The sequence below is a fragment of the Trachurus japonicus genome, chromosome 21 (assembly GCF_045865225.1).
Source record: "Trachurus japonicus isolate A0001 chromosome 21, Traja_1.0".
Classification (NCBI taxonomy): domain Eukaryota; kingdom Metazoa; phylum Chordata; class Actinopteri; order Carangiformes; family Carangidae; genus Trachurus; species Trachurus japonicus.
The window spans coordinates 36,847,085-36,868,481 of record NC_140927.1 but is presented as its reverse complement, the minus strand read 5'-3'; the positions used below and the strand labels follow the sequence as shown (position 1 = coordinate 36,868,481).

General features: G+C 39.4%; 1 protein-coding gene across 1 annotated transcript in view; it reads right to left on the bottom strand.

Moving 5' to 3' along the window:
• Positions 1–20,125: 20,125 nt before the first annotated feature.
• The window catches only part of LOC146965751 (heat shock 70 kDa protein 12A-like), a 41,672-nt gene continuing 40,400 nt past the window's right edge, over positions 20,126–21,397 (bottom strand). Inside the window, exon 4 of the mRNA XM_085765503.1 lies at positions 20,126–21,212. Coding sequence (XP_085621629.1) covers positions 20,173–21,212 — 1,040 coding nt within the window. The 3' untranslated portion in view covers positions 20,126–20,172. The remainder of the gene's footprint in view (positions 21,213–21,397) is intronic.

The following is a 21,397-nucleotide window of genomic DNA, read 5'->3' as shown; positions in this document are numbered from 1 at the left end:
TTTCACTTTCATTATGAGAAATGCAAGTTTTGGTTGTTTGTTTTCATCTGGCAATTAAGTGAATTGAAACAGAAAACAATATGCTTTCCTAATCACAATAGCTTATTTTTCATCCCTCGCAGGAAATTATGTAACTGTGCTCCATCATCATATACAGATATAACAACAACAATACTACTACTACTACTACTACTACTACTACTAATAATAATAATAATACACCCCCATATTCAAAGTGTGAAAAAGAAGAACATTCAGTTATATACTGTTATCACTCTGTTAAGTATTTGTAAGTCTGATTCAGGTTTCTGTTTTGTTAATCAACAATTTAATAAAATTCATAATCAAAGTGACTGGTGCTACAGAATATATTTGTTACTGTTTTCAAACATTTATTTTTTCCACCAACTCCTTCATCATTTGATTTTGGTATAAAGACACAGTGTGTATCATCTGCCACTAGACATCTCTCAGTCGTAACAGAAAAGACAGAAGACAGCCCTGTGGGAACAGGACAGTTCTTCAGTCAGACTCAGCTTGAGCTTATAATAGTTGACGTGATACAGATTCATCTCTATTTAGACCTCAGTGGTTGTGATGAGTGTCATATCAAACAGGCAGGTCCACCAAAGCAAATGTTGTATTTCAAACTGAGTGGATGAACAGAAATGCTTTTTCATTTTCAAAATATAGCTGCATTTTTGACTCAGAAATTAAATGAATAATCAATATTTCAAACTGCATTTTCATTTTCTGAGCAGTCACAGACTGCTCCTTCTGTGACTTAAAGTAATAAAGATAAGGACATTTAAGATTTAATTTCCAAAACATCCTCCAGCAATAAGGTACCAAAAAGCATTAGTAGAAAGGCCTTACCTTAACCCTTTATTTCAAGGTGATAGCTGCATTATTTGACTCATAAATTAAACTAATGAGAAATAATCCAAACTTCCATTAATTTTCTTCTTTATGGGGCGTTCACACCAAACGCGATAAACATAAATTGAGCGGCAACTCTACATTCACTGTATGTGGCGCAAGGACATGGCATTCAGGCGGCGGCAGCAAGAATGGAGCGTCTGAAGCGTCTACAGCGGTGCGAATAAAGTTGGAGACATTGAACTTTTCAGGCAGCAGACATCCAGTCAGTGACGAGTTTATCCCCAAATGACTTCCCTGACCTACGCACTGTACTGCCTTTTTTTTTTTGTCCTGTCTGTTTTGTTTCATCTGCTTTATTGATGCAGGGCTCTGCCTGTTTACTCGCTTTTCATTTTTGTCATTAGTCCTTTTTGTCAGGGATTACTTTCTCATCTTTTGTAAAAATAAACAAGGAAACATAATTGTCGACTGTTAATTTCTCTGTGGAGATCGTTACGCTGCCTGCAACATCCTCCAGCATGACCGGTTTGGTGGTGGGTCAGTGATGGTGTGGGGAGGCATTTCTTTGGATGGCTGCACAGCCCTCCATGTGCTAGCCAGAGGTTCCCTGACTGCCACTAGGGACCGGGATGAGACCCTCAGACCCACTGTGAGACCATATGTGTGGTGGCCTGGGAAAACCCTTCACATGGTGGGATTTTGACATTTTCATTTTTTGATATTTCCATAAACTAGAAGTTTTCAGCCATTCATAACTGTTTGAATAACTGAGATAGCCCTCTCAGATCAAAAGTTATGGGCATTTTAATCTATTATGACCAAAAAACTGAACAGTGAGAAAAATGGCTTTAACTAGAACGTTTCTGTTTTAACCCTCTAAAGACGAGTGTTTTACAAAACATTAAACAACTTCTGAACCGTTTATGATAGAGACGAGCTGTAAACTGTATCTGAACCGTGTGGTTTTCTGCTTTCCGAGGGTCCTTGAATGGTGCCTCTATGACAAGAAGGGACCGTATAGGGTGCGTGTAATCACGTGGTACGGGAACAGACGCTAAACCTAGCATAGCATCGATGCTAATCCGAACGTAGCATCAATGCTAAACAGAACGTAGCATCAATGCCAAACAGAACGTATAATCGGCACTTGCACATGTTTTACAAAACATCAACAACATATTATAACTTCCGAACCGTTTATGATAAAGACGAGCTGTAAAAAAGCATCTGAATCGTAGGATTCTCTGCTTTCCGAGGGTCCTTGAATGTTACCTCAACAATAACAACGGACCTGTCTCCTCTAGTGCTGCTATGAAACGCTTTACTCGCCACAAAAACATAAAAATAAGTACTTTCCGTTTTGTTTTCTTAAAATATTTATTCACCACGATGTAGTAGAGAGTTCAGTACCAGAATCACACAAAATATCAAAATCGTGGAAATAGTGCTTTTCCACCTATTTTGGCTGTTTGCCACAATAGAACGTCAGCGACAGCCGACGGGTTTTCCCAGGCCGCCACACATATGCTGGTGCAGTGGGCCCTGGGTTCCTTCTAATGCACGACAACGCCAGGCCTCATGTGGCTGCAGGGTGTCACCAGTTCCTCCATGATGAAGGTATTGATGCTATGGACTGGCCTGCCTGTTCCCCAGACCTGAATCCAGTTGAGCACATCTGGGACATCTTGTTTCGTTCCATCCACCACAGACTGTCCAGGAGTTGTCTGGTGCTTTATTTATTTATTTTTTTAATATTTATTTATACCACTTTGGTTCAGAGAATTCACCTTACAAATCAACGATACATAAGTGGGTTTTTTTCCCCCTCCCATCCCACCCGATGTCTCCCCCACAAACAAAACCACCTAACAAATTTACAAAACAAACAAACAAAGAGATAAATAAATAAAAAAAGAAAAGTAAATAAACAATAAGAAATAAAATAATAATAATAGCAATCATAATAGTAACAATGTATATATACATATTATGTATAATAGTAAAAAAAAAAAAAAAAAGGATTGAAGAAAAGAATTATAAATCTTTTATCCAAAATCACATTATCAGCATGAGCACATATATAAAGCAGTTAGAAAAATACGTATCTTAGTCTAATGATGTACAATTCATATTCTCAAAATGAGATAAGAGGTTGCCAGTGTTCATAGAATTTATCGGTGGATCCCCGAAGTGTAAATTTGACCTTCTCTAGCTTCAAAAATGTCATCAGGTCTTTAAGCCAGGAATCTTTTGAAGGTGGTAAAGGGTCTTTCCACTGTAAAATAATTTGACGGCGAGCTATCAAAGATGAAAAGGAGATTACATTTTTCTGTATTGAGTTCAATTTAATCCTAATTCCTGGAGTGCCAAAAATGGCTATTTCTGGTGATGGTTCAATGTTCAACTCCAGTACTTCTGTTAGAAATGTAAAAACATAGGACAAGACCAAAACATATGGGTTGAGTGAGCAGGTGCCTGAGAACATCTGTCACAAGAATCCGATACATTTGGGTACATTTTTGATAATCTTTCTTTAGTATAATGAGTCCTGTGGATACCTTGAATTGAATAAGGGTAAGTGATGCTTTAATCCAAGTCTGGGAGGCGATCCCTCAGGAGAACATCTGCTGCCTCATCAGAAGCATGCCCAGGTGTTGTAGGGAGGTCATACAGGCACGTGGAGGCCACACACACTACTTACACACTACTTACACACTACTTACACACTACTTACACACTACTGAGCCTCGTTTAGACTTGTCTGGAGGAGTTTTCACTGACGTTGGAGCAGCCTGCAATGTGATTTTCCACTTTAATTTTGAGTATGGTTCTGAATCCAGACCTCCATGGGATGATCATTTTGATTTACATTGATCATTTTTATGTTATTTTGTTCTCAATGCACTCTACTATATATTGAATAAAGATTTTCAACTGCAATATTTCATTAATTGAGATCAAAGATGTGTTGTTTAAGTGTTTTAACCCTTTATTTTTTTGAGCAGTGTATTTGAAACACATCCAGAGCCCCGAACGGCAGCACTGCTCCTCTGTCCAGGTTACACCTGAAGCTTCACTGTTCAAAAACAAACTAATGCAGCCCACAGTAGAATACAACAGAATCAACTAGAATAGAAATATAAAACTATCAATCACAGAATGATTGATGTGTAAATAAATAAATCCAGTCCAGAGGCCTGTTGTTCGAAAGTAGAATAAAGATATCCAGGATAAGTGGAAAAGCCAGGTTGGACAAAGTCTCCTAAGTCCATCCTGGTTTAGTTGGTTGTTGGAACGCCGAGCCAGGCTGAGGAGGGGCGGCTTTGTCAACCAGAGGGTTGTTGCACAAAACCTAGATAAGGGATTAAGCCGGGATATGTTGGTTATCCTGGCTTAATTTGGCCTCAAGTCGGTTGCATGAAAGCAGCTCAAATCTATCCTGGTCAAGTTACCATGGTGATTCATTCTCTGCAGCTAGCCTGCTCCAGACCAGGCTAACAGCCAGGCTTAGTTGATTCTGTTGTCTTCATCTGTGAAGTCAGCAGTCACTCTGATCAGAAATCAACGTGTTTCAGACATATTGGCCTGATTTATAAACAAACTAAATACATTTACAAATCTGTGTCCATCTATGATATTTTATGACCACTAGTAGCTATACATCACTGGCTTCTCATAAAAAGCAATGTAGCAAAAATGGCATATAGATTTATTTTTCTATTTTTTAAAATAAAATGTTAATATATTGGCCTAAATATTGGTTGAGGTAAGAAAATGAGAATAAAATTGAGTGACTGTGAGCAACCACCTTCCAAAAAATTTATACACCTCATGTGAACATTGTTATCAGCAATTTATTGAAGCAGCAGACTGCATAATGTTTTTATATTTACCGGTAATTCATTTTCACCTGTTGAACTTTTGGTCACTTTTGCTGTATAAACTTGTATTACTTGTTATGTACTTAAGATTATAAGGAATTTGGACAATGAATCATCTTCCACTGCTCATCATTTAGGCAAAGTGCACAACTGTTCATTTGTGAAAGGAACTTGAGTTGTGATTATAGTTTTGGATTATTCAATCAGTCCGCAGTTGTCCGCTGCCTCTCTCTGAGCTTTACGACAGTGGTGCTTTTTTTTTTTTTTTTTTAAGAGGTGAGTCACCTGACGTCAGCACTAAGTTCCTGTTGATTGGAGGAAAGTAGCCACACCTGTCCTCTCATCAGTGAATCTGTGATCAATCTCTGTCTCTACTGACCAGAGAATAAGTTCCACCTGGCTTGACAAAGCTGCTGCTCCTCAGTCTGGCTCGGCGTTAGTGCAACCAATTAAGCCAAGATGCTCCGATCAGACTAAGTCAAGCCGCGCTTGCTCAGTTATCCTGGATTTCTTTATTCTACTTTTGTGCAATAGCCCCCTGGTGTAGCTAATTCTCTGGTCAGTAGAGACAGAGATTGATCACAGATTGACCAATGAGAGGACAGGTGTGGCTGCTTTCCTCCAATCAACAGCGGATCTTAATGCTGATGTCAGGGGACACACCTCTCTTAAAAAAAAAAAAAAAAAAGCACCGCTGCTGTGGTAAAGCTCAGAGAGAGCAGCGGACAACTGTGGACTGATTTAATAATCCAAAACTATAATCACAACTCAAGTTCCTTTCACAAATGAACAGTTGTGCACTTTGCCTTAATGATGAGCAGTGGAAGATGATTCATTGCACAAATCTGAAGTAAAGTTTACAGCACATGGCCAAATGTGCAACAGGTGAACATTAATTAAATATTACAACATTATGCTGTTTGGTGCTTCAATAAATTGCCGATAACAATGATGACGAGGTCTATATCTCACTCAATTTTATTCTTATTTTCTTACCTCAACCAATATTTAGGCCAATATAATCGTAACATATTTTATGAAAATAATTTTGAAGGCCTAATTATGAAAGAAAAAGCCTAATAAATATTGTAAATGTTTCATGTTTTTTGATTATTGTTAATGCATTTTATTTGTTTATAATTCAGGCCAATATGTACATAAGAACGTGTATGAAACACACTGATTTCTGATCAGAGTGACTGCTGACTTGACAGATGAAGACAACAGAATCAACTAAGCCTGGCTGTTACTTATTATGGTCTGGAGCAGGCTAGCTGCAGAGAATAAATCGCCATAGTAACTTGACCAGGATAAAGGTATCCAGCTTCTGAACAACCGACTTGAGGCTAAATTCAGCAGGATAACCAACATATCCCGGCTTCATCCCTGATCTAGGTTTACAACAACAGTCTTAGGCTGATGGAGGTGGTTTCCATGGTGACGCTCTGCCCTCTGCTGGACACTCGTCACCACTACAGCTACAGACAGACACAGCTGCTCTGGTGATTATTGATCATCATCAATAACTCAGACAGATCAGCATGAACATCCTTCTATAAGACTCATCTCAGAGCAGCTTATGAAGGAAGAAGACAGGATTTCACTGTATTACAACATCTGCAAATGAAATGTACTGAGGCTAGAGGGTCAGTGTATCTTTTGGTCATTGGATTTTCTTTTGATGAATGGGAATTAAAAAACAAAAATCATTGATTTATTCTATTTTCGTTTTGAAATACAAAAAATTAAATTGAAACACAAAGTGTTCTTGTTTTTTCATATTTTGACACCAAAGCAAGAGCGCCAATGAGCACTATGGTATCTGTCTGTGGTTCCATAGGCCAAAATCTACTCAGATATGATTTCAGACAGTAAAACGAGGCCTGACATCTACAGAAATCTGTACGCATATCAGATGAAAGTGGGGGCAGAAAGGAGATTTTAAGATGAAAATGGCAGAAGCTTGAGTCCCCAACGTACGCCAGTCTTGCCTTGTAAATGACAACTTCCAGTGTCAGAATATGAAAAAAAAAACTTTGTTTTTTTGTTTCTGTCGTTTCATTTTGTTACATGAAACAGAACATGAAAATCAAACTGTTTTTAAATTTTAGTTAATTGTTCTTTGATACTCAAAAAGAAGAATTATTGGTGTTTCAATTTTATTTTGTGTATTTCAAAATGAAAATCCAATAAAACAGTCATTTTTTGTTTTTTAATTCCCATTCATCAAAAGAAAATCCAATGACCAAAAGATACACTGACCCTAGAGTAAAGAGAACAAAAATCAGTATTTACAGCAGCTGTCGCCTACAAAAAGAAAAAAGAGCAGAAGAAATGACTGTTACTGTAAAAAGAAAAAACAAATCAGCTGTGATGATGTGTTTGCATGAGCTCAATCAACTGTTTTTCAAAAGCAATGAAACTAAATACAGGTCATACATTAGTTTCTGTCTACAATGTGAACTGCTGCAAACCTCATGTTCAAAGCCAAACCTAAAGGCCAAACAGAGTGAAAGCAACTGAAAATGTACCAGTTCACTTCTACTGTCTTGGTCTTAGTTGAGCTTGTGTGTAAAATAAGTTAAAATCTTTAGTTTAAATGTGTTAAATGTACCTATGTATTATGTATTTGTGTCAAAAGAACAAGAAATGTGTTACAGTAATTGTATAGTCTACACAGGCTGATGTTGTGCTAACTGTGTGAAGAGTTTTGAAAATTTGTTTTAAGTATTGAAGAACGGGCCGTAGCGATTGTGTAAAAAAAAAAAAAACTGTAAAAGCTCAGACAGAAGCAGACGAGTCAGAGCAGAGAATGAGCCTCCCTCTGTGTTTTATTGTGAAGGGCAGGAAAGAGTTAATTCAGAGTTCTCTGTTTCCTTCTTGTTTTATTTTGAAAGGCAGCACACTTCTCCACTTCCTTCTCCTTCTGTGTTGACAGCTTGTCCTTTTCTCCACAATATCTAAAAGAAAAACCATCTTTGACATGTCTGTGATGTATCATACAACATAGGTTCACACAACAACCGACCAACATGCTTCTTCTGTTATTTAAACAGATGATAAACACCACATAGTGGAGTCTTATTCAACGATATCACGTCAATATTACACACTGCAAAAACTCAAAATCTTACCAAGAATATTTGTCTTATTTCTAGTCAAAACAAATCTCATTCTACTTAAAATCAGACTCATCACATTAAAAAGCAGCTTGTTTTTAGACACTTTTTACTTCTTTCAAACAGATTTCCACTTGAAATAAGTAGAAAAATCTGATAGTGGAGCAAGTTTTTCTTTCTTATTACAAACACAAAAAACTTGCTTTCACTGGCAGATTTTTCTACTTATTTCAAGTGAAAATTAGTTTGAAACAAGTGAAAATGATCTAAAAACAAGTTAATTTTTAGGTGATGAGTCTTATTTTAAGTGGAAAGAGATTAGTTTTGACTAGAAATGAGACATTTTGACAAGAAATAAGACAAATATTCTTGGAAAGATTTTGAGTTTTTGCAGTGCAGGAATTTGAGAGAAAAAAAAGAGAAGATAAACCAGCATGAAAAATCAGGTGAGTAACCCTGTATTCATTCATTCATTTTGATTTATTCCATTCATGGTTTACATTCTACACATGGTTGCACATATTTACATAATGTACACACATTGTCACCATGAATGAAAAGAAAACTTATCGTAGCTACCTGCCCCTCTCTGTTGTTATAGTTACATTGGCTCACTTCAACACCAATATTATATACTCTGTCTCAAAATATTAAAGATGATGAAACATAGTAGTGACAAGAAAACAAACAAAACAGCAGTGGACATCGCTCGTCTATCTATCTTTTCTTTTATCCCCTTCTTTTTCTCTTTCTCCTTCTTCTTTTTTGTAGACACTTATCTTTATTTTTTTAACAGTGTCATTTAGACAGTTCCAGTAAACCTGCAGTAGATGGCAGTGTTCCCCTGATAGTGTTTTTGGGTCATTCCGCCAAAAGAGTGCCATTTGCTCATTGTAACTCTTAAAAATTAAACTTCATTTTTCATTCCATTTCAGTATAGAATTTTTTAATATACACATTTACTCATTCAAAATGAGTACTGGTCAATCTCAGGCTACTTTATTTAATTTATTGCTGCTTTCGAAAGTTTATTATCATTGCATTTTTGAAGTATGAGTAACAGCAATGAGTTTTTAGCATAAAATCAGCAATTGTGTGAAATCTAGCCAAATAGCATCTATACTAATAGCCTGAGCACACAGAGCACATTCTGAGGATTTAACTGAATATTTTACTTTTGATATCAACAAACACTTAGAGATAATTTAGGTAACAGGAATGAGTTTTAAGAGTGACCGACCCTGACATACATTCAATTTCAGGAAAAATAAATTACAGAATTTAATGTTGGTCTTCCCATGACTTTCAAAAGACCTAAATGATGTCACTTCCAGCAGAACATGTCACTGGTGGGATGATCCAAAACTTTTAGAGTGTAGAATGTATTCGGGTAACAGCACTGAGTGAAAACCTGGGGACGGGACTAAAATGTGAATTTTAACCAAAATATAATTAAGTTTTAATTAAGAAAATGTTACATAAGTGTAGATATAATATGAAGTCACACTAATATGCAAAAAAAATGAGATTTTAGAAGGATTTTATTCATTATGCATTGTGGTAAACTATAGCGTTTGGCTCTGGGGACATGCAACAAAGGCTATGTTTCAGTGCTTTGAAAGCCTTTTTATAGTAATTAAAAATTATATATCTTTAATTTCTACAGTGATTCATGTGTATGGTGCTTTGTTTATTAATTAAATGTAATTTATATTATATTATTACATGTTTTTATACATTTAATATGCTGGGGACAGAAATGGCACTCTTTTGGTGGAATCGCCCTTTTATTCCCCGTGATGAACCGCGGTCAGGTACATGGATGTATATTATCTTATAATAGATCCATGGTCAGGTGTTGGTGAAGTCTGCACCTGAGAGCAGACGCCATTTTCCTCTCAGACACGAGGCAGACAGCAGCAGAGCAGAGCAGACCGAGAGAGTCGGTGGTAAAAACAAAGCAAAGAGAAGCAGAAAGCTGCAGACAGACCCGGTAGTCACCGGAGAATCCAGGTTCAACCTGATGAACCGTGAACCGAGGAGAAAATAAAACCCTTGTAAGAGTAAATGCAGGAAACTCCGGTAAGTTAAGTTAGCACACAGTTAGCACACAGTTAGCTTGCAGTTTGGTAGCCGTTCAGACGGAAAAATGCATTTATTGTGCCATTAACTTGGTTTAAGGTGGTCTATATCGCTTAAAATAAAACCTATGATGACCATCAATGTTTTTCTCTGACTTTTATGCACTTTCTACCGTAGTTTATTGTTTGAAAAAGGATCGCTAGCTCGAAATGCTAATGCTATTAGCAACCGCGACATGCTAATCGCTAGCTCGGAATGCTAATTTGTCTATTGTTTATGCTTAGTGCATGCTAATCGCTATGCTAATCATTAAGCTAAAGCTAAGTTTTCATTGCACATTTACATAATGTACACATTGTCACCATGAATGAAAAGGAGCAGGATGAAGAAAACTTCTCTGTTGTTATTACATTGGCTTACTTCAACACCAGTATTATACTCTATTTCACCATGAATTTGTCTATTGTTTATGCTTAGTTTATGCTAATCGCTATGCTAATCACTAAGCTAAAGCTAAGTTTCCATGCGGTTTGCAATGAGAAGATGCAGTTTATTATTTTTTTTTATGCCATCTGAACTGCTAGTTTGTGTTATTAGCCACTGCAAAGGCTAACAGTACCATTCAAGGTGTGGTTTATTTCATTTTTTGATGAAGACATTGCACTTTTGTGTATAAAAACAGTATTTAATTTGATGTTTGAGAGTTAAATATTAAAAAGGTGAATTAAAATACTTAAAAGCTGATGATACAAGATAAATAGAGGTTAAAAAGGATGCATAAGTTATGTGTCTGTTAAAAATACTATTGTTGATATGATAATTCATGAATAATTGATTACATTTATGGTTAAAACTAATTGTTTTAATTCATAATAATTCATTTATTGTATGTTAATGTGTTTCCTTGATTTTTGGTGATATATTTCATGTTTGAACTGAGAAGATGATGAGACAGAATCAGATTAAGTTCCTTACAACTGTGCACTTTCTGTGTAGGTTGTTTTTTCTGAACTACTGTCTGAGAAATAGAGAGAAAGAGACGGTTGAGACGGCGAGCCCAGCCCAGCGGTTCAGAGAGAGAGAGTTGGAGACGCGGTGTGGCCAGCTGCAGAACCTTCCTCGACGACTCCATCATCTGAATCTCACACTCTGACAACAGATAAGACACACACACTCCTCACCTACCCGGGTTGAAGTAGTAAAAAGAGACAGAGGACAAAGAAACTGAATTGACATTGATACACAGAACACCAGTGTTGGGCACATTATTTTAAAAAAGTAATTAGTTATAGTTACTAATTACTTCTCCCAAAAAGTAACTGAGTTAGTAACTCCACTACTTCACTTTAAAAGTAACTAGTTACCAGGGAAAGTAACTATTGCGTTACTTTTTCTTTTTTTTTAAGTTTGAATATGTCGAAGAATTCAGATTTTTTTTCTCTCATTTTTAAATTGTATTTTATTGTTTTCTTATATTTCACTGATCGCAATTATGGAATGCGAGTGTGTGTTTTATTGAAAGTGGTGTGCGTATGACATTAGGTTACAGTGGGTTTAAGTGCTGTGGCTACAAGCAAATTGGCAACACTGACATACTGTATAACAGGTGAAACATCAAAATAAATGTATTCATGGCCACATTAAAGCAATACTTACCGATCTGGCATTTCACTCAGCACAGCACAAACATTTGAAAATCAACAGCTCCACCTCCCTCACAAGTCCCACCCACCTCTCGCTCCTGCTGCACCTCCACGAGCCCCCTCCCTCCCTGCTGCATGCGTTGGCATGGCAACGGTAAACAACAGGAACGCGAGTGAAACGGGAACAACACAAACAAACACAACACCGGAGTTTTAAACCGTGGAAACGGACTCAGTGATGATGACTGATGAGTTTTATAATAAACTGTTGTTAGCCTACTGCTACTGGAGACGCAGGGGAAGTGATTGTTAGATTACAGTTCTCAACGAGCCGGGCTGGCGGCCGGACCAGTGCCACCTGATGCGCTGGTTCAGGGCCAAAATAAATCCAGACCGAGCCGAGTCGAGCCGCGGCGGTCCGGAGTTCAACCGGGTCCGGACCGCTGAGAACTCACAGAGCTAACAGTAGCCTAGCCCCCTAGCCGTTAGCACTGGATGCTTTATAGACACATGTGACGTCCTGTGTTTACGTATCACTCGGGGCTGATCACTATCAACGTTACAATATCAGACATTACTCCGCGACCAGCTGCGGCTGCAGTTATTGCTCTTTTAAAAAACGATTTATTTCCAAAAACCTTCTTTCTTGTGTGGTGACTCTAGTCTCCTCTGCTCTCTGTGTCCTGCTACTGCTCTGTCAATAAGCGTTCTTCCTGGTCGGGAGGGGGGAGAGGAGGAGAGGGGTGCACAAAGTGATTACATATCAAGTAGGTTCGGTCGCTCGTCAAATCTTATTAATCGGACCGGATAATATTATTGGTCAGACTTTTCTCAGAATTATATGAGAATGAAAAAATGATGAGTTTTTAACCCTGTTGGATTTCTCTTACATTTGAATGTATCATCAGATTATTAATAGCATTTTAACTTAGACAAAGAAATGTGCAAAAGTTCCAGAAAGGTAAGTATTGCTTTAAGTGAAATTATTAACTTTACCAATTATCCATCTGATTATCTGTCCTGCTGCGAGCGCACAACTTCTTTCAGCGGTGATAAAAGTGAAATATATAGGCTAAAGTCTGCGAGTCGGATCAACTGCTGAGCAGCGTATTCCCTCAGCTGAACGTCTGCAGGCGGAGACGCTCAGAGAGAAAGTCAACAGCAGCGGATCAAACGCTGCGTTTTGATCCAGCTCCACTGGACTTTCAAAGTGAAGGTGACGCAGCTGAAAATGAGTTAAAGCAGAACAATGCAAGTCGGCCGGAAATAGCTCGCTCCTTCGTTGGTTTCTCTTTTTTTCCCTCTCCGGAGCTCCCCCACAGTTCTGGGAGGCACATGTCACTGTCGTAAAAAAAAAAAAACTCTCCGCCGCCACCTCCTCCACCCCCCCTACACGTGCTTGTGTTTACTGCTGTTTGCTAAGCCCTGCTAACACCGAGCTAACGCTAACGCTATGCTAACACGGAGCTAACGCTAACACGGAGCTAACGCTAATACAGCCACACACAGGCACAAAGACACAAAGACACAGACATACACACACAGGAATAAAGGTTCCAAAACGCGAAGGTGTGTGTGTGTGTGTCATGATGTATTACATTATCTTATAAAGACCCATGGTGTGTGTATCTGTGTTAGCATTAGCTCCCCGTTAGCCACAAGCTGAACTTCATCAGTAAACATTTCATGTTTCCATGGTTTCCTCCGACTTTCCGAACTCAAACCAATCACGATTCGTGACATGCATGACGTCATGTGCGTTCTTATCTCGTACTGCCGTAAGGCAGTTTCTCGCGATACTTCTATCCATTGACGAGATTTGTAACACCGAGACGGACGACTGATCTTGCAAGTGCGGTTTTCAGCCAGTGGGGGGGGTGAGCGCATTGGCCTAGACCCCATTCACTTCATAACAGGTCACTCAACCATCACAGTGACTCTGAGCCACAATAATTACAGCCCAAATCCTGCATAGTTCCGCTTTAAATAGTTAAACAGCGGCGCTTTTATAGCCGATTTTAGGATGAAACTCTGAACATAACCTGGTCGGGACCAGTGCTTAGCTCATACACAGAACACACACATTGGATCCTCTTGAACTGAACTTACCAGAATACTGAGCAGGAGAGCTCAGTTTCTATTCCTTGGACTCTTCTTTTTATTTTTACGGCGCCTTATTTTGATAAACAAGTGCACAGTCAAGCGGTTGATGTTTATTTATTTATTTATTTTTAAGTATATTTTTGGCTTTATTTGATAGCACACAGTAGAGATAGACAGGAGAGAGGGAATGACATGCAGGAAAGGACTGCCTGACGCGGGATTCGAACTGCGCCACGCACCGCCGCGTTGATTTATATTAACGTATCACCTGTTCAAATACCAACACACACTCCTTTTTGTGAGTCACTTCCTGGTGCAACTCAACTCAACTCCTGGTGCTAATGTTAGCTAAAGCTTTAGCTAACGTTAGCACCAAAACTTTTTTTTCACATAATGCAAATGAATGAAACACGCTGGCCACGAGGAACGCCATGTAAACAGGAATAATATCGATGGATTATTAAACTGTTGGAGCTTGATGACTGCTGCTGCTGACTGATTTGGACGTCACCAGTGAAGGTAAGAAACATTTCTTAGAGGTTTGATCAGCTGTTCCTCTGCTCAGCTCGGTGTGTGGAGACTCAGATTAGAGATGTGATGATCATTTACCGTCTTATTTTATGGTGATGGCGCTATTACAGTTAATACGGATGTTTACATCAGATCGCTGCTGTGTGTGTGTAAGGTTGTCGGTGTGTGACCGAGGGTCCAGCCTGTTGCCACGGTGACTGGTGTTTATCACGGTGTGAATACGTGGGCCGGTCGGGGGAGGACGGGCTGTGGCAGCGAAACTGAAAACTGTCGGAGTAACGTCAGGTTGTTGTGGTTGATCCGGTGAATGATCAACTTCAGAATTTTCCTCTGGATGTAAACATGCTGCAGACTTCCGCTTGTAAGCAAATCAATGCAGTGCCCTAACGAATTTTGTCCAAGTGGAGTTGCCGTAGGCAGCTGTCACCGCGCATCTCTTTTTTAATGTATTATTAGTTTAACAGCTCTGGGCCGTTCTAGTTACTTAAAAAGACTTTTTGTGCATTTTCTTTCACTAATATTGTCCATTTGGAATAACATTCTGTCTTTGAGTAATAGATAGAATAGTTGAACATGCTGGATCAAACTGAGAACCAACTCGTCTCCTCGTTCTTCTCTTCCCTACAATGTAAATAAAATTTGTGCTTTTTAAAAAAAAATCTGATTCATCTAAGAAACAATGGACAGATGAATGGATTATCAAAATAACGGTTAGTTGCAGCCCTAGACCGAGGTCACATGGTCTGGAGGTTGATGACTGATCTTAGTGGTGAGAGGAAGAGGAGCAGCAGTCACAGTGACCTCACCACAGACACTGATGGCCACCAGATGGCGCTGTTACAGCATTCATTACAGCAGCATTGTCCTGTCAGCACCACTACTAGTGGAAATTATGGGATGTATTGTTTTGTAAATACATGAATGTTACGCCTGATTTCCACCGGGGCCGTCAGCGCCGCGGAACGTCAGCGTCGCGGTTTTGCTCCGTCCTCTGCCCGGCGTCAATCCCCACCGGACGTGTTACGGCAGCGCAGCGCTGCCTTGCGAGCCAGCACGTAGGCTACGCGAGATCGTTGCTCTTGATACAGTGTAGAGCGGTTGATATTAACAAAGTGGCGACAGCTTTTGATGTTTCACTATTTTAATTTATTTACAGCTGGCGGCACCTTTACTTTGAAAGTCCAGTGGAGCTGGATCAGAACGGAGCGTTTGTACGGAGGGAGAGATCAGCTGATCCGCTGCTGTTGACTTTCTCTCTGAGCGTCTCCGCCGAGAGTTGTCTCCGCCTCCTCACCCGTTGAGCTGAGCGTCAGGAGCTCATTATATATTAGGCTATATATATTTTATTTTATATAGCCTACAGTCAGTCACCACCTTTATACAGTATATGGTCACCACTGAAAGAAGTTGTTCGCTCGCAGCAGGACAGACAATCAGATGGATAATCAGTAAAGTTAATAACTTCACTTAATGTGGCCATGAATAAATTAATTCCAGTGTTTTGCCTGCTATATATCAGTGTTGCCCAAACGCAAATCTTGAATAAGTCTCCGCTGTTTTCACATTTAAAAAGGTCTTTGTTGTCTTTGTACAGAGGCAATATGAGATTTGCTTGTAGTGCAGCACCTAAAAAAAAACCCACTATAACCTATTCAGCCTCGCTTCCAATAAAACACACACTCGCGTTATAATTGCGATCAGTGGAATATATAACAATATAAAACACAATTTAAAATGACAGTTGATGTTGCTCTAGTTTATTTAGTTTAAATGGATAAAGCTTCATATAATAGCGCAAGAGCTGTCAGAAAAATTAAAAGCAGCCTCCTCTCATCGTATTTGCAGCAACACTGTTGCTTCAGACTGCGATCGTGCTTTTTTTTTATATATATATCGCTCATACTCTCTCCATTAAAGCAGATATCAGTGGCACGGCCGTTTCGGCTAATGCTGTGTTCAAGGCAGGCTTTTGAAACCGTAAGTTACAGCTTCAAGTCACAACTACGACTTGGTAGCGTTCCAGGTAACCCGTAGCTCGTGTTTTTACCGTCCTGTTGTCTGTGAAAGTTCCCTATAACGGCCACTCGTAACTTCCGACCCGTGAACTCGTACCAGATCGAACTGGTATGACTTCACAGGAAGGAAAAACACAAAGTACGAGTTTCCTTGAACGCACCATGAGTTAGCAGCCCCCGCCCTTGTCAGGCATCAATTGGTCCTCGTGCTACGTCACCACATTCACGCGCATCCCTTGGCTGCACACACAGCCCTTCATGCCGTTCTCTCCCCTCATTGGATAACACTTGTATCCCACAAGGAAAATTTTCTCCTCGGGTTACAGCAGAGCAGAGTGACGGAGAGACTCGTGTTTAGGCTGAAATACTTCATGTAAGTGATTGCTGACGGAAAATAGGACTATTTAGGACTTATATTAACAAAAACATTCCACTGATATCTGCTTTAAAACAATTGCACTCCTCTTGGCTGAAATCAGCCCGTTGTGGATCAATTTCGTGCAGAAGTTGAATCATATGACGCCAAACGCCCCCTTTGATATGAACACGCACAGACCATAAAGATGAGAGCCGGACTTAACAAACCGACTTGAGGTTTTGTTGAGCTGGAAGATGAACACAAAGCCTGGCCATGTTGAGCCTCCTTCGCAGTACAGTTTTCCATGACGACCGCTTCTGCACCTAGTCCAACACAGCTGACTTTTATTCTCCGACGTAATGTTGTTGTGAAGTTAGATGACGTGCATGTTGTGTTTTATTTTGAAAGGGAGCGGAAGTGTTTTACTTTGATACAGTGTCTGACTTCCTGTCTGGTGCGATCGGCTCTGTTGAGCTTGACGCGATTTAGCAACGGGAGCGTCAAAAATAGAAGTGCTACGGATTGATAGCGCTGCGGCGCGGAGAGCCGCGGCTGGTACGCTGCTGAGACGTGTTGCGGCGCTTCCTTAATATTGATTAGAGTGACAGCTATCGGCAGCGGTGACCGCGACGCTGACGTTCCGCGGCGCTGACGGCCTCGGTGGAAATCAGGCGTTAGTGTGTTTCGTTGTTTATTGTTCTACAACCACTGTGTCCTGACCAACACATCAACAAGACGTCTGTCAGTGAGTAGAGTGTTTCCTGTCTCTGACACACACACACACACGGTGTGAATTTCCAGACAGGTTCTCTTGCCCTTTAAGGTAAGTCACGTTTGTTTTTGTCTGTTAATTAAATGGTACACATTGGACCACAATGTGGTTCATCATATGAACCATCATATACAATAAAGCTACTGTGTACGGTCAATGTAATGAAAAGCAGTGTGCCAGACACAATTCAATTCAATTTATTTAGGATAGCCCCTTGAGATGCAGCATCTCGTTTTCGAGGGGGTCCCACACACAAAAATAACACAACCTCTTCAACCCCCATCACAATAAAAAGAACAAAGAAATAAATAGCATATAATATATATAATATCATATAATAAACAACTAATCAATACTGTATGTGTAACCGGTTCGTGGATCACTGTTGTTCAAAGAATCACAGTCTTCCTAGAGGTTATTTCTTTTATTCCTGACCAGTTGAAAGAAATAAAAACAAAACACAATCAGCTCCGTCTCCCCAACCCCTCTCAACAAACTGACCAGACGAGAAGTGACCAGTATGAAGTAAACATACCTGACCAGTTGAAAGAAATAAAAACAAAACACAATCAGCTCCGTCTCCCCAACCCCTATAAAGGAAACATGACAAATGTATATATAAATTGGAAAAACATAAAAAAAGAGACAAAATAAAAACACCAACAGACACAGAAAAGAAAGAAAACTCACCTCTCAACAAACTGACCAGACGAGAAGTGACCAAAACAAAACCAACGGTTACATTTATATATAGGGGTGGGGCCGCCCAGGGAGGAATGCAGGGGCAGGGGGCCCCAAAAGAAAATAATACAAAATACAAATAAATAAAATAAAACGTCAGGTAATAAATAAAACAAAATAATAAAAAATGAATGAATAAAAAAACAGATAAAAATATATTTAAAAAAATCAACTACAATTTTATATAATTATATTTAATATTAACCCTGTTACATATGCTAATAGATAAAGGAGTGATAATAACCTACAGTAAATGCTTTGAATCTCTTAGATATAGCTGTGCAGCATTCTTAGTAGACCGGATAGCAGCAGATGATAGAAGGGTCATTACAACCAGAAGAGACAGGAGACTTTTATTTTTAGAGACTTGAGACTTGACTTGGACTCGTTACCAAAGACTTGAGACTTGACTTGGACTTGCAAAAAAAGACTTGTGAACATCTCTGGTTTGGAGGGTCATGAAATTCAGCAACATCATCTGTTTTTACTTGTTCTTAGTTTATTAGTTTTACACAACATTCAAAATAGGCAAAACATCGGCAACATGAACACCACAATAATCATCCCATCAGTCCAATATATTTAAGGTTATCAGGTGTCTTTACCGCAATTGTTCCCAAATTGACACGATTAAGTTAAAGTTAAGACCTTTTTTCTTACACTGCCTCAGCTACGTAACATTGTTTCCTTTTTCTTTTAATGTTTTGTTTTTGTCTCAGCATATTGTTGTTTTTGCCTGAAGAAAATGGCTTCTGAATAATTTTCATAAAACTTTTTTTATGTATTTATTTTATTTATTTATTTTTACATATTTTGTACTGTATCACAATCAGGATGAAAAACCTTATAAATACGTAGCCCACATACAATCTGTTCTATAGATCTCTGACATACCTCTTCACTATTCATGTAAAGTCAGTATTACAGCAAAACATTAGACATATTCGAGTTATCATACAGTATCCATCAAATATTTGTTATTACAGGATTATCATTGTATAACCATTTTGAAGAACAGCCATTTTAATATCAGCTGTTTGATTTAAAGGAACTCTAACTATATAAAAAATGTTTCAATGTGTCTGTGATTAAACAGCAAAAACAAAACTTAACTCACTAAAATAAAATACAGTATGTCATAGGGGTGTAACGGTATATGTATCCGTCCCATGCCGTCACGGTACAGGGGTCACGGTTCGGTGCACACAGTCACACGACGAATACGTCTGAATGAATATAAGAAATTTTTTTTTTTTAAAAGTCGAGTCCTCACTCCAATCCAGGTGGCGGTAATGAGCCTCGAAGCTGCCTGCAACCGTCATAACAGACGAAGAAGAGAAGTGATGAGAGTGTGAAGTTAGAGGAGCTGCTGCTTCATTTATGTCACCGTGGCTTCTCAATGAAACACAACGGCGACGGCTCGCGACCATAGAAAGCAGTTCGCGATCGGTCCACCGGACAAAGTCCGTCGGCGATGTTTCACGGATGCGCGCTGCGTCGCTAGAAACGCATCAAACACGTAGCGCACGTTCACCCGCCTCCCCTCCCTCCCTCCCACATGTCAATCACTGGTGCAAGGAAAAAGACAACTTCTGTGCAACAACTTATCCCGCTGCTTTTAAGCCTGTTGACATGAACACAGCATCTAGCCCAAATTAACTGTGTAAACCAACATTGATGTTAGTTTCTTGTTTTGTTTTGTTTGTAAAAGTTGTCAGTTGTCAAGTGCAAGTTTTTTCCCCTCTAGAATTAATGAATGGCATGATAACACAAATTTTATATCCTATTTCTTTTTTTTTTTTACTTTTATAACACAAGACAGATTTTAGTTTTACATTCAGTAGTGTCTGTTGTACCGAAACCGTACCGAACCGTGACCCCTGAACCGAGGTACGTACCGAACCGTGACTTTTGTGTACCGTTACACCCCTAGTATGTCATTATACCAGAAAAATGATCAATGTATATCTCTGATTACAGACACTTCCAGTGATTCTAGAACTGTCTGACCCAACTCTCACCAACTGTGTTTGCTGAAACATTTCTTATTCCTGAGTCATGAAGTCGAGCTTGACTGAAGCTGAAGACTTGGACTTCATGTCAGTAGCAGTTGCTATCATTTCTGTGAAGCCAAACCTGATCTCCAGTTTGACTTTACGATTCATGCCACCTTTAACGTCTGGCATGGCAACACGGACCGAGCCGATTTCCTCTATTCCCCACTCATCCACATAGAATGGAGCTGGTGTTCTGGCTGTCTGATAAAAACTGAACCTCATACCTTTCTGATCGGCGTCTACAGGATAAAAGGTGTAATCTCTGGTTTCATCCCAGCCCACATCCTCATCAATATCTACAAGTTTCATAAAGATATCTTTACACCGATCTTCTCCATTCTTGTTAGTGTATTTCTTCTCCACCTTGTGCTTGGACTTATCAAACCTCTCACTGACTGCTACCCCATAAGTGAAGGCACTTTTGCGAGATGCCACCACAGCTGGGTCTGTTGCAAACATCACAGCTCCCTTCACAATCGCCTCTTGGGGCTTAGCAGGACACAGCACTTTACAGTTTGGTCTGAATTCACTGATGATGTGTTGACGGAGGATCTCGCTTTCAGCGTAGCCCCCCACCAACAGGATGAACTCAATGCTCAGGTCTTTATTTAAGATTTCTCTAAGACTTTTGGTGATGTTGGTTAGAGATTCATCAAAGAAGGACCTCATCTTCTCCTTCGTGATTTTGATTGACCCGCTGTTCCAGGAAGCTCCCTGCACTCTTTCAAAGAACTGCTCCATCTTTTTCTTTCCCTCAGCTATTTTTCCTAGGTTATATTGGCAGGTGATCTGAACATCTTTCTCTGTTTTTTTTTTGAGAACTGTGAAATCGTACATCATTCTCTGAACCTCACTGGGAAACTTTCTCTCAAATTCATCCCAGACACCATCCCAGAAGATTTCTCTGAGGAACTCTTTGAACTTCCTGTCAACAGTTTGACCTCCCATGTTGTTTCCTGAGGCCTTCTCCAGCTCCTTCAGGGCTCCTCCTTCCAGCACCTCATGAACTGTCATGTCAATAGTTCCACCTGCAACACACAAAGAATCTGACCAATAACTGTACAAACACCATGTTACATACACTTTCACCCACAACAACAAATTATTATAGAAACTTATAGGATCAGTAGGTCAACTGAAGCACAGCTAGGAACCATTAGAGTAAGTCTTGGTTCATGGTTTCAAACCAGTGATGGGAATAACAGCGTTATAA